Raw genomic sequence first — 13,021 nt, forward strand, 5'->3', positions numbered from 1 at the left:
TAAAAGTGGTCTTCCCTAATATCAGCAGCCTATAAAGATGCCTCAAAAACCACTCAAAGTCACCAAGAAAGTCAAGGATCCACGTAGGGTTACGAAGAAGCAGAAAAACTTAAGAAAAGCTGCCCCATTGCAGTTAAAATCAAAAAAGAAGTCTCTACTGCATTTGAAGAAATTGAAGAAGAGATCTTCTCTTACTGAGACTACTGAAAGGTTAGTCGCTAGTAAAGTTGGCCATTTAGAGCTGTTAAGAGGTACTAGAAAAGAATTGGAGAAGGGCAAGAAGGCCTCCAAGTGATATCAAGAACTACACTCGTCTGCATGCTTGCAAGGCATTTATTTCTGCGTGGGGCCTAGGTGAGGACCATTCCATCAGCTTTTCTATACTCTAGTTTACTTCTAGTGTTTTGTATATTAGCTTTGTAACTTTTAAGTCATTCAAAAGAGAAATGTGTTGCTTTTTTGTTCCCCGCGAGAAATTTGGCAATATGATGTAATAAGCTCCGATGCCACAGTTTGTATAGGCTCGACGTAGATTTGCTATTTAAGAGAGCGCAAGGATTAAGAGCTTAGAGCCTCTCGAATTAATCAGAAAGAGGGGGAAATATCGCATAAATATCTAAAACAAGAATACATCGAATAATGTCCGCCTTTGTTACTAATGCAGAAGAGATGATCAAATCCCACCCGTATTTCCAGCTGTCCGCAAGCTGGTGTCCTGACTGCGTCTATGCAAACTCGATTTGGGACAAGTTCAATGTAAAGAACAAAGTGTTCGTTTTTGACATTGGATCACTGCCAAGAAATGAACAGGAAAAATGGAGGGTTGCGTTCCAAAAGGTTGTTGGAAGCAGAAATCTGCCAACGGTTGTCGTGAATGGTAAGTTTTGGGGAACTGAGAGTCAATTGCGCAGGTTTGAAAATAGCGGTACACTTGAGAAGGAATTGACCAAAATTGGGCTTTTGTCTTGAAAAAATTGGACTTTTCTATATCAATAGATACATACTATGTCTGAAACCTAGGTAAACCAAATAAAAGCTCATTATACATCGAACTTTTTTTTTTTTGGGGGAATATCAAAGCAATTTATAAATGTCACTAAATAGAAATTTCGAAAAAATAAAGAGCAACACTTGGAGGGTGCGCCAAGGAAACAATGGAAAATTTTAAACTACTGATAACATCAGAACGTTTACATGACTACTCCCCAAAAAAGTGCCTTGGGGCCTTACTCTTTTTGTTGTCACTTGCAATTACTTTTCCTTCCTCCTGTGTGTCGTACTTGACCCAACTAGGTAAAGCTTATTCAACAACAAATCAATCGGGATCGGAGTTTCCTTAGAAGATACGTTGAAAATTCAGCAACGGCGTCAGCCAATTGGAGCTAGCAATGTTTTCCCAGGTTCCAATTACATGACTTTCGCACAGTTTAATTTATAAAGCTGCATTTTTTCACAGCAAAAAGCCAGAGATACTCTCTCTTCATTCTAACCAATCCCCACTCGTGGAATATGAGCAGTGCAACGTCCAGTATCTTGACGTACTCATGCCATCGTCTTCTATGGATTGCACTGCGCAAACCTAACTTCAATACACTTAACCGTCAAAAATGACCGACGCAACTTTTTTTCATTCAAGTTTTGAAAAGTTTTCTGTATTAAAAGAATTGTTCTCACTTCTTCTCTATTATATATCGAACTTACTATTCACATTTATACTGTTCTTTTTAAAAAGACAAGCAAACAAAGTTCATCAACAACAAACTAATAATAAGTAAGTGGACAAGATCTTAAGCCAATATTGGTTGAAAAATGGGGGGGAAAATAGGCAAGTTTACACCTTTTCCTCGGCTTCTGGTCGTTTGCCTTCCGTTTTAGCATTGCGCTAGGCAAGTAAACAGGGATTGCTAAAGAATCAAAGTAGCTGAACTCCAAAGTAAAGTCTTCCTTCTTTTTGGATCAACGCGTTCCTTTTTGGAGAAGGTGGAAAGTATGCTTAGAAGTAAATATCTACAAGTTCGGTCGAACTTGGGTATTGTTACAGGAGTTCTAGTCTTTGATACCTTTTTTACGCAATTGTAACCGCATGTTCGCCTTTCCGTGTTCCGTCTCCACGTTACAGTTCGAGCTGTCATGGAGGAACTAACTCAGTTGAAAGGTGAAGAGATGCGTAAGATCATAACTCCCAAGTCTTTGGGATACTTACGATTTTGTACTGTTTTCGAGATTATTGAAGCCGAGAGAGTGAAAAGTGTATACTCAACCTGGTATTTTCTTCTTTCCATAAGATGTGAGAGCAAGAAAATACAGAAGTTCAATACTAACGTTTAACAACATAGCAAGATAAAAAATGACTCGTTCGTCCGTTTTAGCAGATGCTTTAAATTCCATTAACAATGCAGAAAAGACCGGTAAACGTCAAGTTTTATTGAGACCTTCCTCCAAGGTTATCATCAAATTTCTGCAAGTTATGCAAAAGCATGGTATGTTTTACTAATTCCTCATGATTCCAATTTTTTGCTTATTATTTTGAAGTACGACTAAGAAAAAACATTTTAACATGCTTCAAGACCAAGAAGGGAAAAAAATATTGCTGTTGTTTTTTATTCCGGGCTGATAACTAGATGGTGTGATCGGACCAGTATAATAACTTATACTGGACAAAGACTCCTAAGGGATGCTCTTTGTACTCAGTCCCATACTGTTTTTTAAGTGTCCGGAAAATTCAATCCCATGTGGAAATGCTTCTTACACGGTCATGAATTACACTTCGCGTGTAGCTACAATATTCATTACCGTTTACTTTTCCTCAAAATTTCATTCTTAAAATTTCACAAAAAGCAATATTTTTCTTTCAGACGTCTTAAACATCATTCTAATGTTTCCTCTCTTGTATCTATGAAGTAAGCAAGAAATTGGAACGCAATTAACTATTTGGAATAAGCTCCAATACTAACAGTTATTCCTCCCGTTATCTAGGTTACATTGGTGAATTCGAATACATCGACGACCACAGATCTGGTAAGATTGTCGTTCAATTGAACGGTAGATTGAACAAATGTGGTGTCATTTCCCCAAGATTTAACGTAAAGATTGGCGACATTGAAAAATGGACCGCCAATTTGTTGCCAGCCAGACAATTCGGTTACGTTATTTTGACTACTTCTGCCGGTATCATGGACCATGAGGAAGCTAGAAGAAAGCACGTCTCCGGCAAAATTTTGGGGTTTGTCTATTAAGTAATTTTTAATAGTGGTAAACATATAATATCAATTCTTATATCCGTCTTTTTATATTTGTTTCAATTTTTCAACTCAAGTATATACAAGAAAACAGATTTTTGCGCAATAACAAAAAACTGTAACTGTTTGCTTAGTTAATAGAATTTGAACTTGTGAACAGGATTGAAGAAAACCAGAAACATTCTTTTCTTTCAATCCTCGCCACTGACACGTGCACTCATACATGACAAAGAGGAGAAGCCTCTTTATGGTTGGTTCTAGCTCAACAATAGATCATCTACCCCCAGAGATATGGCTTTTTATCTCGAAGTTACTCAAGGCGTCAGACTTGTACAACCTATGTTTAGTTAATAGGAGGTTGTATTTAACAATCACGGCTGATGGAATTTGGAAAAAGAGGTGCTATGACCGATGGATTAATCAAGAACACTTAGATATTTTAACCGGTAATGACTACGATCCTATACCGATTTCCCGATGGCATTCTTACTACTTACGAAGGGCAAAATGGGAAAATAGAATCCTTTCTTTATTATGCGAATTAACCGAGGAAACAGACCCTCAACATTTTAGGGAGAAATATTTACACATCCTTCAATTTCGACATTACAAATTGGCCACGTTCCTCCATAGGATCATCAAACAAGGCTACATCCCTAATAAAAGACCACTTGATTTACTCACCTATGCCAACTATTTGCTGAAAAACCTAAGACATAAATATGTTTTCCGTTTATTTTATCCAACGAATGCCACGGAACTGAAAAACCTAAATACAATGGCCTCAAGAGATGCGGAAATGATATATCTAAGACTATCCGCCATCGATACGTCTTTTGATGATTTACTGGATTCCAGAGAGTTTGTATTGAATGGCATATGTTCTGATTTGCTACACAAGTATAAAAAAATAGAAGATTTCTTGAAATTACGCCCAGTGACCAGAGTCTCTATATTAATCTCAATTAGTACAGAATACCTCGATTGCTTTCCACAACTTAATGATATAGAGGATCAAATGAGCGATGAAGGTACAAAAAGAGAGCTGCATAGGGAGGACTTCATGCTACTAAGAGTATATTCTCGAGAAAGTCGAGGCTATAAAACCATTATCCTGGCAATTATACAAGCCATCGCCAAAAGGTATAACGTTGAATCATACCTTGCCCGAGATCATTTGGTAGTGTCTGAACCTGATTTCCCAAGTGGACAGGCTTTTGTAACTGTCAATGAAGATTTTCAGCCATACATTTTCAACAAAGAAGATCTTCTAAGTGTTTGGTCAAGTAATTTTCCCAACACGGAAAATTTTGAGAATGCAGCCTTACCGGCGTTATTAGAACCAATGTCAATGCAACATCTACTGACGGAATTCTTTCGTACATTACTACGATGTAAACCAAGACCATTTGAGGAATATCCCAATAGAGCCTATGGATTACATGATATGTTTCCCTATGGAGTTGTGGAAGTTCCAAGGGACGTAATCATGTATTTTGCATTCATATACGATCTTTTTGATGGTATGTTTGAATCTGGAATGACAAATCTGCGCGGCCAGATGTTGAGAGATTTATTGAATTACGTTAACGCAAATAATTTTGGTGATTTGAGTATTATCATTGGCCAAAATGCCCTCCAAGAACCAGATGATTGCTGGTCCAACAAGAGAAATTATGTCCTTTTGGATGACGATGGGAAGATCGGGTACTTCTATCAGGATATTGAAACCGAAGATGCCCTATGTGTTTTAAATCAATATGAGGTGGACGGCAAGGTATTTATAACAACAATGGATATTTTGGGTGACATAAGAGTACGTCTGGCTGAGGGACTGATGCCTTTTCAGGGTGATTATGATGTGTTGTGGGAGAGTTTCTCTCCAGTGGTTCCGCGAACTGACTGGGGGCTCTTTTTCAGAGGTTATGACAAAGAGAAGCAGAGGATGCAATTAAGCGCTTACACACAACAAAAGCTTTTCAATCTTGTAGATAGCGAACAGCCCTTACATAACTTATAATGGAATTCAATGAGATTTCTGGAGGTGTATCATGCCTAATTCATTTTACACCTTTTTTCATCAGCCGGAGGGGGCGCCTTTTCTGGATTGTATAGTTCAATTTTCAAGAAACGTTAAGTTGAAAACATTGATTTTAACACTACCAAGAAATACGAAAGTTGGTTTATTATAGCAGCTTCCCATACTTGTTTCGTGCAGAAAGAAAAGTTCAAAAATAGGGATTCGGAAGCAATGCTAAAATTTGGTAAATTGAACTGTCTCAAAACGAGAATTAACACACGATCACTATACTCAACGAGCTCCCAAGCAGCTAAAAAGGTAATTGGTATCGATTTGGGTACTACAAATAGTGCGGTTGCATACATTCGTGATTCGAGTGATAAAAAATCAGCTACGATAATAGAGAATGATGAAGGGCAACGAACGACACCATCGATAGTTGCCTTTGATGTTAAGAACTCGCCACAAAATAAAGAACAAATGAAGACCCTTGTTGGGATGGCAGCTAAGAGGCAAAATGCAATTAATGCTGAGAACACATTTTTTGCCACAAAGAGACTTATTGGTCGTGCATATGATGACAAAGAAGTTCAACGAGATAAGAGCGTTATGCCGTATAAGATTGTAAAATGTGAATCCAATGGGCAGGCCTATCTCAGTACGTCGAATGGACTTATTCAATCGCCAAGCCAAATAGGATCCATACTACTAAAGTACCTGAAACGAGTCTCAGAAGAATACTTGAGCGAAGAGATCAAGCTAGCAGTTATTACTGTCCCAGCGTATTTCAATGACTCTCAAAGACAAGCTACAAAAGACGCCGGTAAACTTGCTGGACTGAATGTCTTAAGAGTCATTAATGAACCAACGGCAGCCGCTTTGAGTTTCGGAATTGATGATAAAAGAAATAATGGGCTAATTGCAGTTTACGATTTGGGTGGTGGTACATTTGACATATCAATCTTGGATATTGAAGATGGTGTATTTGAAGTTCGTGCTACTAACGGTGATACGCATTTGGGTGGGGAAGATTTTGATAATGTTATCGTAAACTATATCATAGATAGTTTCATCAAAGAAAATTCCGAAATTAAACGTGAAGAAATCACCAGGAACAGGGAGACAATGCAGAGATTGAAAGATATATCTGAAAGAGCCAAGATAGATTTATCTCACGTGAAAAAAACCGTCATCGAACTGCCTTTTATATATAAAAACAAACATCTACAAGTATCGATGACAGAGGAAGAGCTGGATAATATGACGTTGTCGCTAATAAACAGAACCATTCCGCCTGTGAAGCAAGCCTTAAAGGACGCTGATATCGAACCAGAAAATATAGATGAGGTTATCCTTGTTGGCGGTATGACACGTATGCCCAAAATCAGGTCTGTTGTGAAAGGCCTATTTGGTAAATCTCCAAATTCCAGCGTAAATCCTGACGAAACGGTTGCCCTAGGTGCAGCCATTCAAGGTGGTGTTTTATCTGGTGAAATCAAAAATGTTTTACTTCTGGATGTAACACCATTGACATTAGGCATTGAGACGTTTGGAGGAGCATTTTCGCCATTAATACCTAGGAATACAACAGTTCCAGTAAAAAAAACTGAAATATTCAGTACAGGAGTTGATGGGCAAACTGGCGTTGATATTAAAGTTTTTCAAGGTGAAAGAGGATTGGTACGTAACAACAAATTGATTGGTGACTTGAAGCTTACCGGAATCACACCATTACCCAAGGGCATGCCCCAAATATATGTTACATTTGATATCGATGCCGATGGTATCATCAATGTATCTGCCGCCGAAAAGAGCAGTGGTAAAGAACAATCCATCACCGTGATACCTAATTCCGGATTAAGCGAACAAGAAATTGCTAATTTGATTGAAGAAGCAAATGCCAATAGGGCTCAAGATAACCTGGTCAGACAAAGGTTAGAGCTTATTTCTAAAGCTGACATTATGATAAGCGACACCGAAAATTTGTTCAAAAGATATGAAAACCTGATTTCTAAAGAAGAAGAGTATCCAAAGGTTGTAGCAGATATCAAAGCTGTGGGACAAGATATTAAGAAGTTCAAAGCTAATGAAAACGATATGTCAATTGATGTTAACCAAATAAAGAAAGCTACTGATGCGTTACAGGGCAGAGCTTTGAAGTTGTTCCAAAGTGCCACGAAGAATCAGCAAAAATCAACCAAATAAGTAAATTACAAATATAGACTTGTGTATACGATCCATTATAACATTAAATACTGGTGTTTTTTACCTCCCTCTGTATATTTTTTTTTCTTATTGCTTCAATTTTTTTTGGTTTGAACTAGAAGTATGTAAATTTATTATACCGCTATTTACATATTCCTAGATCACGCAGTCTCGTTTATCTTTATAGTGTTTTATTCATGAATCTTCTTCTGGTAAAGGCCAACCAAAACTTCGAAGGTTGTTCTTTAGAGTCCTTATAGGTCCTTTCCAACAGTCTCATTGCCAGTTCTTGACGGAACTGTTGAATATAGGTTTTCAATAGGTCAATTGCATTGTGGTCCTGCACTGGCACTTGATAAACGTTATTTAAGGGGAACCCAGGGGTACCAGGTAAGGTAAAATTATCCAAGGCCACGTTGGTCAACACTTTCACGGCTTCACTGTAGGACGTTGATATTTTTAAATGAGCAAGGCAATCATTGATAAAAAGGATCCCATAAATGAGCACTCTGTCGGCAGGAGACTTGATTTCGAAGTTCTTGAAAAAGGAATTGGCGCGAAATAGGTCTAAGCACTCATCGATAATATCGTAATCGGAATTGCTCGGGTATGCAGGGCCTCTAAACTTGGTGTTCAAGGGCAGAAGCGCAAAGTTCCCTACCATTCGGTCAGTGTTGGGATCTACAGGAAAAGTCGAGTGATAGGCAGGCATTTATTGATGTTCTGAGAAGTAGGACGATTGGTAATGGCAATGACTTTCCCCTATCCATGGTGTTTTACTGTGTATTAAATGTTCACTGAATTGCATTTCATTGCCATGCTAAATTAAACGGCAAAGGGAGACCGGATAGGGGTTCGTGGTGGATGATCCGCACAACGGCCGAGTAAATGAAACTGAGAGAGAATGATAGTGAAAACAATGATATGGAAGTCCGAGATTGCGAACCTGGGTAAAGAGTCCTAAACAGGGTGCTACGACCAGTAAGCATTGATAACCTTGATTTTATAAAAGCGTTGAGTCGACTAGGTTTTTCTGGAGCTTTATTGCTGGTTTTATAGCTATTTTTTTCGTTTGTCATTTGTGATCATTAATATATTCATTCGCTCTGTTATTGTAATCGATTGCAGCGCTCTGTTATTGCTGAATTAATTGGACAGTACTAGATAAATCATCTCTTTTTCTGCGGGTATGAGCGAAGTCAACGTTGACAGCATGGGGGACAGGAATGACATTTATTCTCAAATATTTGGTGTAGAGAGGAGGCAAGATTCCTTCGTAACATTTGATGATAATTCGCATGGCGACATAAGTCCTCAACTGCTGCCTAATCGAATCGAAGATATACAGGACCTGAACGTTCTTATTTCTGAGGACATCGCCAATGACATCATTATCGCAAAACAGAAGAGGAGTCCGGCATCTCAAGCCGCCATTAACGATTCTAATGTAGCCAGTAATGATATGAAGGGAGAAGGCTCGAATTACATTCTATCGCAGAAAACAAGTATTAAGGAGGTTCCAGACACACAAAGTTTATCAAGTGCTGATAATACACCTGTAAGTAGTCCAAAAAAAGTAAGAGACTCCCCACCTTCCCCCCCGATTGTTCACGCTAAATCAATGTCCCATATTTATACAACGAGTGCCGGTAGACAAGCCAAGAATCATAATGACCATCCTTTGCCTCCAATGTCTCCGAGAAACGAGGTTTATCAGAAAAATAAAAGTGCTACCGCTTCCGTGCCCAAGAGGAAGCCTTCACTCCCGCAATTAGCACTTGCTGGTCTAAAGAAACAAACCAGTTTCTCAACCGGAAGTGCTTCCACTACTCCTACACAGGCTAGAAAATCGCCCTTGCAAGGGTTTGGTTTCTTTTCCAGACCAAGTTCTAAAGACTTACACGAACAACAACTGCACCAACATCAACAGCATATTCAGCATAATAATAAAAATAACACTAATAATAATGGTGCTCATCATTCAGTGGGCAATAACAACAATAATTATCCTCAACATTCGCATTCTCTATCATCTAGATCGATGTCACTAAACTCTTCTACTCTCAAAAATATTGCATCATCTTTTCAGTCGAAAACTTCCAACGGTAGAAAAGTCTCTCAAAAATATGACATGACTGCCAATCCATTTGCAGAATCTCATCATAATCATCACTCTTCGAACAGTTATAGTAACCTCAATAACGTCCACGGTTCCCTAAATTCCCCAAGTACCATGGGCAGCTCTTCGACCATTGGTCTGGGCCTCAAAACAAGAGTTTCTTCGACTTCATTAGCTTCAAAAAGATACACTTCCGTTTCGGGAACCTCTTTAGCATCCCCGCGCAGAAGCAGCATGGCACACTTGTCGTTATCTAGACCTATCATGAGCGCTTCTACAAAGAAACCTCAGGTATATCCAGCTCTTTTGTCAAGAGTAGCCACAAAATTCAAAAGCTCTATACAACTTGCAGAACATAAAAAGGATGGGCTGGTCTATCGTGACGCATTTACAGGACAACAGGCCGTTGATGTCATTTGTGCCATTATTAGAACTTCTGACAGAAACCTGGCGTTGTTATTCGGTAGATCACTAGATGCACAAAAACTGTTCCATGACGTTGTATATGAGCATAGATTAAGAGATTCTCCACATGAGGTTTACGAATTCACAGATAACTCAAGGTTCACAGGGACCGGTTCCACAAACGCTCATGATCCGCTGATGCTATTACCAAATACATCATCTTTTAGTTACGGTAATAATCCTTACCCAGGCTCTGGGATGGTTCCATCAAGTTCAACTTCGTCTTTGAATAGCGATCAGGCAATTTTGACGGGCTCGAGACTGCATATGAGTGGCTCAATATCACAACAAAAGAATCCTGCAGCTATCCATAATGTCAATGGTGTGTTCACACTACTGGCAGAATGCTATTCTCCCACATGTACAAGAGATGCCTTATGTTATTCTATTTCATGTCCAAGACGTCTTGAACAACAAGCAAGGTTAAACTTGAAACCAAATGGAGGGTTAAAACGTAACATCTCAATGGCTTTGGACGACGATGATGAAGAAAAACCATCTTGGACAAGTTCAGTATCCAAAGAAGAGTGGGAAGGCCTACCCAAGAAAGAGATAAAAAGACAAGAAGCTATTTATGAGGTTTATATTACAGAGAAGAACTTTGTCAAATCGTTAGAAATTACCAGAGATACATTCATGAAAACACTGGCTGAAACTAATATTATCACCGCAGATATACGAAAAAATTTTATCAAGCATGTCTTTGCACATATAAATGATATTTATTCTGTGAATAGACGATTTTTGAAGGCTTTGACAGATAGGCAAAAAAGTTCGCCAGTTGTAAGAGGAATTGGTGACATTGTTTTAAGGTTTATTCCATTTTTTGAACCATTTGTTTCATATGTCGCTTCAAGACCTTATGCTAAATATCTAATCGAAACTCAAAGATCGGTTAATCCTTATTTTGCCAGATTTGATGACGATATGATGAGTTCATCGTTAAGACATGGTATTGATTCGTTCTTATCTCAGGGTGTTTCAAGGCCAGGTAGATATATGCTATTAGTCAGGGAAATCATGAAATCCACCGACCCTGAAAAGGACAAAGGGGATTATGAAGACTTGAGTAAAGCCATGGATGCACTAAAAGACTTCATGAAAAGAATTGATCAAGCAAGTGGTGCTGCGCAAGATAGACATGACGTGAAATTATTGAAGCAGAAGATCCTCTTCAAAAATGAGTACGTTAATTTAGGTTTAAATGATGAAAAGAGGAAAATTAAACATGAAGGTATATTATCAAGGAAGGAATTATCGAAATCTGATGGAGCTGTTATTGGTGATATTCAATTTTATCTCCTAGACAACATGCTGTTATTCCTGAAGGCCAAAGCAGTTAATAAATGGCACCAACATAAGGTTTTCCAAAGGCCCATTCCATTACCATTATTATTTGCATGTCCAGGCGAAGATATGCCTGCGTTGAGAAAGTATATTGGAGATCATCCAGACTGTTCGGGAACAGTGATCCTATCAGAATACAATACAAATAACCCTAAAAATGCAATAACTTTCTTATACTACGGTGCGAAGCAAAGGTATCAGGTCACCCTCTACGCTGCGCAATACGCTGGGCTGCAGACGCTTTTAGAGAAAATCAAACAAGAGCAAGCAGCCATAATAAGTAAGACAGAAATGTTCAACGTAACGAAAATGAGTGATAGGTTCTTTGACTACACAAACAAGATCAACAGTGTCACTTCCTGTGACGGTGGTAGGAAGCTTTTAATTGCGACTAACTCAGGGTTATATATGAGTAATATTAAAAGACAGCAGAATAAAGATCATAGACATAAAAGTTCTGCTTTTTTTTCAACTCCAATTCAACTAGTGCAAAGAAATAATATCACTCAAATTGCAGTATTGGAAGAATTCAAATCAATCATCCTTCTCATTGATAAAAAATTATACAGTTGCCCGCTATCGTTAATTGAAGCTGAAGACAATGGGACATCCTTCTTCAAGAAACATCACAAGGAATTGATTAATCACGTGAGTTTTTTCGCGGAGGGAGACTGTAATGGTAAGAGATTGATCGTGACTGCGCATAGTTCATCGCATTCGATCAAATATTTTGAGCATGAACATCCATTATTGGCTGAAAAAAATAGTGGTAGTAGCGGTAATAAGAAAAGCCTCAAGAAGAAAATTACCGAGGTTATTTTCGACTCTGAACCGGTTTCTATCTCATTTCTTAAGGCAAACTTATGCATTGGCTGTAAAAAGGGTTTCCAAATTGTTAGTATTTCGCAGAATGCTCATGAATCCTTGTTAGATCCTGCCGATACATCATTGGAGTTTGCGTTAAGAGATACTTTGAAACCAATGGCAATTTACCGTGTGGGGAACATGTTTCTGTTGTGTTATACAGAATTTGCCTTTTTTGTCAATAACCAAGGTTGGAGGAAGAAAGAATCGCATATTATTCATTGGGAGGGGGAGCCTCAAAAATTCGCGATTTGGTACCCGTATATCTTGGCTTTCGACAGCAATTTCATTGAAATAAGAAAGATCGAGACCGGCGAACTAGTCCGTTGTGTCCTTGCTGATAAGATTCGGCTTTTACAAACAAGTACACAAGAAATTCTGTACTGTTACGAGGATTACCGAGGATACGATACGGTTGCATCGTTAGACTTCTGGGGTTAAGGTCATATCACAGATAGGTTTTTATCCCTAATTTCATCGGGATAAATTATGCATATAACTAAAGTTGAAAGTGAACAAATCATAAATACTATTAATAGTGATAGCATTAAAAACAACAACAATAATATTAACAATAATAATAACAATATTGACAATAAAAATTAACTGTCAGAGGCATTATCTTTCACAAAAATCAGTGACGCGATAAAACGCGAATTTTTTTTTTCTGAACTCTCGAGCATTTTTATTTCCGTCCACAAAGTGAAAAATTTTCAGAAAAATTTCCAGACTGTGTGTATAAACAAAAGGTTGGTTTACGTA

At 38.2% G+C, this 13,021-nt stretch overlaps 7 protein-coding genes across 7 annotated transcripts; 6 read left to right on the forward strand and 1 right to left on the reverse strand.

Moving 5' to 3' along the window:
- Positions 1-37: 37 nt before the first annotated feature.
- Positions 38-295, forward strand: SKDI12G3920 (uncharacterized protein; the record flags this gene model as incomplete). The annotated part of the gene is made up of 1 exon (XM_056229984.1): positions 38-295. The coding sequence occupies one exon, from the start codon at positions 38-40 to the stop codon at positions 293-295; it is 258 nt and encodes an 85-aa protein (XP_056083948.1).
- Positions 296-639: 344 nt separating this feature from the next.
- On the forward strand, positions 640-969 carry GRX8 (glutathione-disulfide reductase GRX8; the record flags this gene model as incomplete). Its single annotated transcript, XM_056229985.1, has 1 exon — positions 640-969. One exon carries the CDS (start codon positions 640-642, stop codon positions 967-969), a length of 330 nt encoding a protein of 109 aa, XP_056083949.1.
- A 1,378-nt stretch (positions 970-2,347) lies between these two features.
- On the forward strand, positions 2,348-3,236 carry RPS22B (40S ribosomal protein uS8; the record flags this gene model as incomplete). Its single annotated transcript, XM_056229986.1, has 2 exons — positions 2,348-2,480; positions 2,977-3,236. The coding sequence occupies 2 exons, from the start codon at positions 2,348-2,350 to the stop codon at positions 3,234-3,236; spliced, it is 393 nt and encodes a 130-aa protein (XP_056083950.1).
- A 226-nt stretch (positions 3,237-3,462) lies between these two features.
- Positions 3,463-5,259, forward strand: MDM30 (SCF ubiquitin ligase complex subunit MDM30; the record flags this gene model as incomplete). Its single annotated transcript, XM_056229987.1, has 1 exon — positions 3,463-5,259. The coding sequence occupies one exon, from the start codon at positions 3,463-3,465 to the stop codon at positions 5,257-5,259; it is 1,797 nt and encodes a 598-aa protein (XP_056083951.1).
- A 231-nt stretch (positions 5,260-5,490) lies between these two features.
- On the forward strand, positions 5,491-7,464 carry SSQ1 (Hsp70 family ATPase SSQ1; the record flags this gene model as incomplete). The annotated part of the gene is made up of 1 exon (XM_056229988.1): positions 5,491-7,464. The coding sequence occupies one exon, from the start codon at positions 5,491-5,493 to the stop codon at positions 7,462-7,464; it is 1,974 nt and encodes a 657-aa protein (XP_056083952.1).
- Positions 7,465-7,645: 181 nt separating this feature from the next.
- On the reverse strand, positions 7,646-8,176 carry ARC18 (Arc18p; the record flags this gene model as incomplete). The annotated part of the gene is made up of 1 exon (XM_056229989.1): positions 7,646-8,176. One exon carries the CDS (start codon positions 8,174-8,176, stop codon positions 7,646-7,648), a length of 531 nt encoding a protein of 176 aa, XP_056083953.1.
- Positions 8,177-8,653: 477 nt separating this feature from the next.
- On the forward strand, positions 8,654-12,700 carry ROM2 (Rho family guanine nucleotide exchange factor ROM2; the record flags this gene model as incomplete). The annotated part of the gene is made up of 1 exon (XM_056229990.1): positions 8,654-12,700. One exon carries the CDS (start codon positions 8,654-8,656, stop codon positions 12,698-12,700), a length of 4,047 nt encoding a protein of 1,348 aa, XP_056083954.1.
- Positions 12,701-13,021: the final 321 nt, after the last annotated feature.

The sequence above is a fragment of the Saccharomyces kudriavzevii genome (genome assembly GCF_947243775.1).
Source record: "Saccharomyces kudriavzevii IFO 1802 strain IFO1802 genome assembly, chromosome: 12".
NCBI classification, from domain to species: domain Eukaryota; kingdom Fungi; phylum Ascomycota; class Saccharomycetes; order Saccharomycetales; family Saccharomycetaceae; genus Saccharomyces; species Saccharomyces kudriavzevii.